The following is a 9277-nucleotide window of genomic DNA, read 5'->3' as shown; positions in this document are numbered from 1 at the left end:
AAAAAAAATAAAAAATCAAAGTCATCTAAATATACCCTCAAACTATCATAAATGGATATGAATTAATTATTTAGTTTTTCAGTGTTAGTCAAAATTTATACTTTCAGGGCTAATAACTCTCAAAGGTAAGAATGAAAGAATAATGTTATTTATGTATTGATTTTGTGAAATGACAATTATTAAGAACCATCTATTTTTAGTAAGGATGACATATAAATAGAAACGAGAGAGTATATCTATTTTTGTAAAATTGATATTGGCTACACCACATGATCAAATGTTAATTTTGTGATCTTAAATATGTTATGTGGGATGATAAAATTAAAGAGTTACCAATTATAAAAGTAATATTTTCTTTTTGATTAAAATAGAAAGTAAAACACAAAAATTGAAACATATGATAGTTTTTTTTAGAAAAGTAAAAACTTGTACACTTTGAAATAATTTTATCCTATTATCTTTGTAAGATGAAGAAACTTAACAACAATGACGATAACGATGATAATAACAACAACAATAATAAAAAAAAACATTAAGACTTGTATATATTTATATATTAAAAAGATGGTTTATTGCATACCCTTTAATGTGAGGAGGAGGAAGCAAAAACGCAGCATGGTTAAGATTTGAAATTTAGCCATCTTAAATTGAATTATTATTAATTTGAGTAATTGTGAGATTTGAGTTATCATTGCTAGTACATTTATAGGGTTCTAAGCTTAGCTGTTATTTAAGTGCTTTTGCTCCCCTAAACGGTAACGATTAGTAATTAAATCGAAGACTACGAAGGGAAATTGGACTCCGTGGATTATCTAATTGTCCTATTCTTCCACTGGTCTGCCACCAACCACATACCGCGTTCCGCCTTTTGAATTTTGTAATTTTTAAATTAAAGATATGTTAAATATATTAAAATGATTTGTAATTTTATAATTTTGAATATGTTATGTGAAAAGGTTGAAATTATAGAGTTGCTAAAAAGGAAAGAGACATTCTTTTTTAAAAAAACTAAAAAAGAAAAGATAAAAATAACTAAATGGAATAAAAAGAAAAATTAATTGTTTCCAACAATAACATTAATGACATAGCATTCAAGAGCAAGAAGATATAATAGGAATAGGGAACTCTGTAAATTATACCTTGCATTTTGCATTTTCCTATATGATCGTAAAAAGAATTAAAGTGACAGTTAAAATGACACTTTTAAAAAAACTGAAATCAACGATGACATTGTCTCTAAATTGTTCGTAGCTACAAACTTTTCAATAATTCGAAGTGTTGAGGTAAAGGTCATAACGCCAGAGGAATTTTCTGATTTCCTCACCCAATCTCATAAGAAAGTTAGCGATAGATTTTTTTTGTTCAACTGTAAAATTTATTTATCGCTAATTTATTTTTTTGAAATAATGTATGGCGGAGGGAGTTAACTAATAGGAAACTCAAGTAGAGGTTCCCAAAAGAGTAGTAGTATTGCTTAGACCATAATAGATAATGTGAATCCACCTCAACAGAAATCTAAGAAAACACAACTTAAGAGACAATTTTTGCAAAACTCAAATCCTACTAACATCCCATTCACAAGGAAAAAAGATCAATCTCAAATAATGCTAGGAAGTGCTGAATATTCTGCACGAATAAAACAGAACCTAGACATCTCAGAGGCCAATATGAAAATGCAATGCTGCAGGGAAAGCTCTGAATACCGTCTGCACATGGTAGTTAAGATAGGCAAATTGGAGAAAACTGAGAGTGAGTGAAGTAAAATATCATACACAAAATTCAAGACAGGATCAAAACAAGTTGGGAAAAACTGCAAGTAAGCCGCATGACCATTGCATTTGCACACTGATTATTAGAATCTCCGCCTGGGACTTCTAGAACGATGGCCATGTGGCGATCTGCAGAAATAAGAATCAAATAAGGATCCACTGTGTTTTAGATAATACTTCAACAACTCAAAACCTGACAAAATTTTCACAAACACAAACATAAATGAAGAGTATTTTCTAATATTCTTTTTCTATTTTGATATAAATGAAAAAACTTCCACGTCCTTGATTCTAAGGGCTCCTTACAAAACATTAACTCGCTGAGGAAATCATTAACTATGTTATCTGATTTCCATCTCTAATTTTTTCAATTTTCTTTTCAGTGTGTTGTTGGGAGGAACTGAAGATCCTGCTTACAAAGATTCCTTCACCAAACTGAGAGAAAAAGTTCAACAATGTCACATTAAACACAGTAGCTAAGCTTCTAACTCAAACAAGTTAGGGTGGGCTGCATGAATCCTCAGTTTATGTTTTCGCTCCACTTGGATATGTTCATCCTGATACTCCTTAGTTTGGGTTTCTCCAAAACTAGAACTCACTGTATTTTTTTTTGACATACCAAACTCTGGATAGGCTACAAAGATTACTAACAAACATGGCACCTGATGTAGGTGAACCTACATGACTTATAGCCTGTTTGGCCAAGTTTTTAGGAGGCCAAAAGTGTGTATTTTAAAAACATAGGGGTTTGGCCAAACTTTTTGGGGAAACTAAGTGATTTTAAGGAGCAACAGAAGTTGTTTTTCACAAGGTAAAAAAGTAGTTTTTCTCCGAAAACACTTTCGAGAAAATACACTTAAGAGGTTAGAGCATGTTTGGATGGACTTATAATCTAAAAGTCATCAGATAGGATTGGCTTATTTTTGTTATTTTGGCTTAATAACGTGTTCAAAAGCACTTCTTTATTATACCCAAACACTACAAAATTGCTTAGAAGTTATTTTGGCTTAAAAGCACTTAAAATAAGCTAATCCATACAGGCTCTTAAAAGAACTTTTAAAAAGCTTGGTCAAACACTAATTGCTTAAAAAAATGTTTTTCAAATTGATTAGCCAAACATAGATTGCTTCTCACCAAAAGTGCTTCTTTAAAAGCATTTTTTAAAAGAAGAAAAAATACTTCCCAAAATAAGTTGATTTTAGATGTTTGGCCAAACAAGATATAAGCCTTAATCCCATATATTTGATCTTTTGCTTCCATTGCATTCTGTTGTTTGCTAAGATTGTAAGAATTCCAAGACATTGCAAGTCTTTTGAGAAGACTTTCACGAGATTTTAGGTCTATCCTACCTCTCCCCCTTTAACACCTTTTAGTCATCAGCATTCAATCATATAACCAATACTATAAATAGATTTTACGTGCATATCTCACATTCTACGCTAGTAAAATGAGGCAGGCAATTAGGCCATCGGTTGCTACACTCTTTGGCTGTTTGCTTACTTAAAAAGGAACACTCTGGATTTGTCTACCATCAGATGTTGCTTCGACAATTTAGCTTTTAGTGATTGTCGTTCAACTTCGAAATGGGCCCAATTTGCAAGAAAAGCTGAAGTGTGCCTGTTTGGCTTGAAGTTTAGGACAGATATATCCTTATAGTATGGCTAGCTATGTCGCTCGGACCCTCCAACAATGTTGCTGCACCCATATCAGATTCTTCAAAAATGCACTACTTTTAATAGATCCTACACACACCCATCGACATTTTTAAAAGATCCAAAGTAACATAGCTGGCTAGTGATTATTTATTATTTAACTAGAAAGAGAAGTTGAAAGCCAAACCAGACACAATATACCCCAATTTGGCAACAATCAAGATCGTGCATAATATAGTATGTCAGTCCTTTCAGTCCCTAGCGTGATTGATGCGAAATCTAGTTCAATCCATCTCAACTTGGGTTAAATAGTACCAAATTCAACATTTTGAAAATACTATGTTGACCATCAATTTCTGAAGAACAGAACCCCCACCTCAGAAAAGGGCAAGGAGGAGGACTAAAAGATGTAATGCTGGTGTCTGCAGACGCAAATCGTGTGATAGAAGTGAGAAGGTCCTTCTGCATGGATAAAAAACTAGGCTTCACATAGTAAACTTAAAGTCGACAATACGCTGGATTAAGGTGAAGAGGTAGTCTGTTCCAACTTATTTTTTCTTGGCATTATTGTTTGTATGCTTAACCCAACGTGCTAATTGTATAGACACTTGATTACTTCGTCAAAACTAACTCTTCACCTTTTGATATTTTTTGCAATTAGTTTTGTCCCCTGAAAGTTAAAACAGAGGTTGATTTGTCTTGATCCTCAAACAGACTGAGTTACAGTACAACCTAAGGTCCCAGAGAAGGATGACTGAATCCAATGAATCATGAGTCAAACACCACTACAACCCTCCTAATACCTGTGGAAAATATAAAAGGTTCACAAAAAAGGCCAGATACACAACACAACAAACAAATGGCTCATCTGGAGCAAGAACTAGAGATATTGAGGGAAGAGCAGCAACAAGTGCCGGAACCAAACTCACTGTAACCACCTTTCCGCACCCACTTCGTTTTCCGTCCTTGAAATCACATGTTCCTGAACATTTACCTTCATATACACATCCACATCCGATTCCCCTTGCGGCCTTGCCAATTTTGGCCTACCTCTGGTCACTCCCACCAACTTGCCAAACCTACCCAGACAAACTCCATATGTCCCATCTTACCCATAACTCCCACCTACTCCTCCCCATGCAGTAAAAACTACACATAACCTTTCATTACCAACTCAGGTTGTTACCATGCCTGCTTACCCAACGATGCAGCACATACTTGGGGCACATATCCCCCTTCCTATGAGCTACCTGTGCCACCCACATATGCAGTTGAAGCTCCTAAGTTCACGGCACCAATTAAGGCCAGAGTCCTATGCGAGGTGGATCAGTACACAGAAATAGAGAAGGATGCCAGATTGAAAGAAGAAGAATTGATAGCCAGAGAACTCCACGATACAAGAAAGGCGCTTAAAAGCTTGCAGATCACCAGGGGAAACGAGAGCCTGGACTATGATGACTTATGTACCCACCCAAACATCGACATGCCAGTGGAGTACAAGCCACCTAAGTTCGACATATTTGACAGAACGTGTGATCCTCATACACATCTGAGAGCCTACTGCGACAAGCTAGTCAGTGTACGGAGGAACGAGAAGTTAAGGATAAAGTTGTTCATCCGAAGTCTTTTGGAAGAAGCTCTGACTTGGTACACTCGTCAGGATCCCCTCGCAAATGACATGACAGGCAGGAAATGGACAAGGATTTCATGAATTGCTTTAATGTTCAATATCGAAATTACCCCGAACAGATTCTCATTAGCCAACATACAGAAGAAACTGTCCGAGTCATTTCAGAATTATGCACATTGCTGGAGAACTGAGGCCTCCAGGGTCCAACTCTCCAAGTACTTCATCCCACCGGTACCCCAAAAACCCCCAAATAATGGCAGACTTAAAAATTAAAAGAAATAAATACAAGGTACAACCATCAAAACCTACTTAACTTCATTCAGAAAAGAATAATTAAACTGAAAAGGTAGTGTTTTCATAGATTCAGGCATCATTTCTTCAGATTTTCTGCTTCATTTCCTATAAACCACATGTAACAATGACACAATAGCATGGATAAACTATGGACATACCTCCTCCTAGCATTCCTCCTCTTGAAAGGACCCCTGCTGAATGCCCAATCAACATGTATAGTCTGTGTGAGAAACTCAGCTCCATCCTTCTCACTTATAGCTCTTTGTGCTTCTTCAAAGCTCTCATATTCTATGAATGCATATCCCTACACAAACAGTTCACTTCAAGTAACAGATTAGAAAGGACCTGCTCCAAGCTAATGAAAATGCAAACCACAAACAGTAATTGCATAAAGTAAGATGTCTCCCTCCAGTAAGGAAGGACACACACATGAAGAGTTATCCTATTTTGAAGACCCTCAATAATTGCATTCTAAAGACAACAAATGACTTCTGATAAGTGAATCTTGGATTCTGTTCCAACATGGGACATATTCATGGCTCCATGCATACATAAAGTTTCTAGTCAATAGTGGATGATTCAATGGTCAAACATCCAACATAGGTAGAAATGAGAACTATACAGGAGTGAGTGCTACAGAGAGCACTTCTAAATTATCTAAACTAGCTAAGCTATTAACAAGGATTGCTCTGCTCTTGTTACTATATTGCACTTCTTCATTGAAAAGTGACCTGATGGAAATGCAATAATACTAAAATAAACGCTTGCAACAGCTAGTGTTCACTATTGACCATTTATTCATATAGTCCCACCACAGTCAGCATCTTATCCCATGAGCAGAAATTGTGCATCAAGCAACAGAACATTATTCGACAGTCTGAAAAAGAAGAGAAATGGATTACCTTCACAAATCCAGTCCGACGATCCAGATTCAAATGCAAATTCTTGATTTCTCCAAACTCACCGAAATCATTATGAAGATCATCTTCTTGTGTCTCTTCATTAACCCCAGTAACTAAAACAATCCATCCTTCAATGGCTGCAGAAATTTGAATTCAGGAAAACTCAATAATCTTTATTGAAATTCTTCTTACCTCATCAAAAGAAACAAAATTGCACTCAGCAAACAAAGGCCATATCTGGCTGACACTTTGTTGATGTTAATTACTAACAGCTTGTTTGGATGGTTGTTACCAATTGTATTGTAGTTAGTCTAAATACAATGTTTGATTTGATTTTTACTTAAATTTTATTGTATCGTATAGTTAAATTCATCGTTTGGTAATAGCAAAAAGTCTCATTTTGCATAACAACCGATTTGGAGTGAACGCATCATGACCTCTTTTTCTCATTTTAGTCTTTACTTTATAATTTAATAATCATATTTTATCCTTTGCCCTAGCTTTTAATAGTAACTCTACCTCGTACCCTACTTTCCATGTAGGTTTATCCTTCAATGTGTGACATTATGTAACAACGAAAAATGATGCAATCTATCCAAATGTCGCATTGGATTGTTTTATCTAATTTTTCAAACAGCATATGTTATTTCGATAAACGTTTAAATTTTGATATAAAACGGAAGAAATTCTTCCACTTGATATCTTCCACTAGAATTTATTCCTTTTTACACATGGTAGGGGGGCCACTCCCACCAGTGCAGACTTTTTGGTAAAGTGAATTCTTTCTTATAAAATGGAAGGATATTCTTCCATTTTATGTGGAATTTTTTCTTCCGTTTTATAAAGTGGAAGAATTTCTTCTGTTTTATATCAAAATTTAAACGCTAACCAAGTTAACGGCTGCCATTTGAAAAAGTACGTAAAACGAAATAAAAAGTTCCGCTAAACCTATTTTAGTTACATTCTAAAAATGTGGCTTACCTGTGTTAATTTTGTCTATTTGTGGCTCAAATAGGTTGCGGACTCCATAACACTTCCCATCGTTAGGAGGGTAAGTTCAGTTAAGCCAGATTGGCACAAGAGGTGGGCTGTGCTCTTTGAGAAGTGAGTAACACCATTTTAATAAATTAAAAACTACTAATTTCAAGACCCCTCTCTCTCAGATAATTTCCTTTCTCTGGGTAGACAAAGGAACCAACTTCCACAGCAAGAAAATGTAGGATGGTTCTTTCTTCATCTCTTTTCTGGTCTTGCACATAGTAGAGACAACTCAAACCTAATATTTTTTGAGAACACAACTCCAAACCTAATATTACCATTCATTATTCCTCTTTCCCAAACTTTTTGAATTTTAAATTGGTTCCTTTTCCAGAATACAATTTGGATGTTTAAAACCTAGAGAGCAGTGCTGCAATTGCATTTGTTTTCCAATGAGCTCTTGGCTAAAGTAAATATTTTACTATCTATAAATTAGAATGCACTCAATCACCCACCCTAAATTTCAATTTTTTGAGTAAAAATCCAAAACGTTCTCTCAAAACTCCAAAATGTACTGAAAAGATAAGACAGAGAAAGAGAGAGGGAGGGAACTGACATCGTTCAGGACCAGGACCACCTTCAGAATCGAGAGAATCAAAGCGGGCAGACATGCGGGCATTACGGTCAGACTCAGCAGCTTCTTCACGAAAACCACGTCCCTTGGTCTTCTTAGGAGCAGAGGATGAGCCTCCAGTAATGGCAGATTTGAGCTTAGGAATTGTAGCCCTAGGAGACGACGAGGCATCCACGTCCTCGTCCATCAGATCGTCCTCCTCTGGTTCAAAGTCCACCGCCTCCACCTCTGCATTCGCCATTGTAGCTGGACTGAAACAGATAAAAGCAAAAAGTTGCTCTCTTTCGTTCTTGTGCAGAATGAACAACTTTCAAGCCAGTGTGTGGGAGCGGGGGGGTGGGGGGGATGAACTTTGTAAGGAAGGGGAGGGTTTAGGATTCGGGTCTGACCACAAATCCGGGCCGGGCCGGGTCGGGTCAATATTTGACCTTTAGAAAAGTTCAAGTGTGGTGTATATATAGATAGTATATTGTGTACGTAGATACAATTCTATTCTATTTGATTATCNGGTGGGGGGTGTTTGTAAGGAAGGGGAAGGGTTTAGGATTCGGGTCTGACCACAAATCCGGGCCGGGTCGGTTCGGGTCAATATTTGACCTTTAGAAAAGTTCAAGTGTGGTGTATATATAGATAGTATATTGTGTACGTAGATACAATTCTATTCTATTCGATTATCTAATACAATAAAACCTCACTAAATTAATATAGGTGGTACTATGAAATATTATTATTTTATAGAGGTATTAGTTAATCGATAAATTAATATTTATTAATTTAAAGAGTGTTTTCAGATTCAATGAAGGTTAATTTTGATTACGTCAAAATCATTATATCTTATTAATTTATGTATCATATTTATTGAACTCACAAAAATAAATAAATTAAGGTGCAATTCCAAAAACAATTATCACATCTAGAACAATGTTACATGATCAAAAGTCTAGAGTTTAGAAGAAATTATGGATACCCTCGAAAAAAACAATGTTGGTGATGAAGTTGAAGATGATATCTTGACACCAGTTACGCGTATCTAAAACTCTTCACAATTTTATGGTGCAGTTCAAAAAGACAATACTGAAACTTTTAGATGTAATAAGAAAAGTTAGAGATGAACTTCAACCAGATTTAAATTTTAACAAAAAACAATAGAATCATAATTCACTTGTCTTAGATATATTTGTACTTTTAAAAAATTATTAATTTATAATAATAATGAGACCATGTATTTACACAAGGGACTTCTGAAAATATATTATCTTATTATCTTATCGAAATGAGTAATTTTTTCCATTGGCTCAAGTCGGGGCCAAAAGAAAATATTATCTTAAAGAGATTATTAATTTGCCGAGTATTAATATAAGTGGTATCATGAAATATTATTATCTTGAGGAGGTATTATTATTAATTTTCTACCCTAA

General features: G+C 35.3%; 1 protein-coding gene across 1 annotated transcript; it reads right to left on the bottom strand.

The window, feature by feature from the left end:
- Positions 1 to 1516: 1516 nt before the first annotated feature.
- LOC125843801 (RNA-binding protein Y14A) lies at positions 1517 to 8169 on the bottom strand. Its single transcript, XM_049523007.1, has 4 exons — positions 7842 to 8169; positions 6248 to 6384; positions 5504 to 5649; positions 1517 to 1898 (listed from the first exon to the last, which is right to left on the bottom strand). Exons 1-4 carry the CDS (start codon positions 8098 to 8100, stop codon positions 1853 to 1855), a joined length of 588 nt encoding a protein of 195 aa, XP_049378964.1. The 5' UTR covers positions 8101 to 8169; the 3' UTR covers positions 1517 to 1852.
- Between the last annotated feature and the right edge of the window lie 1108 nt (positions 8170 to 9277).

Source organism: Solanum stenotomum, chromosome 11 (genome assembly GCF_019186545.1).
Source record: "Solanum stenotomum isolate F172 chromosome 11, ASM1918654v1, whole genome shotgun sequence".
Lineage (NCBI taxonomy): Eukaryota > Viridiplantae > Streptophyta > Magnoliopsida > Solanales > Solanaceae > Solanum > Solanum stenotomum.
Note: the sequence above shows the minus strand (reverse complement) of the source record. Positions and strands in the feature narration are given on the sequence as shown.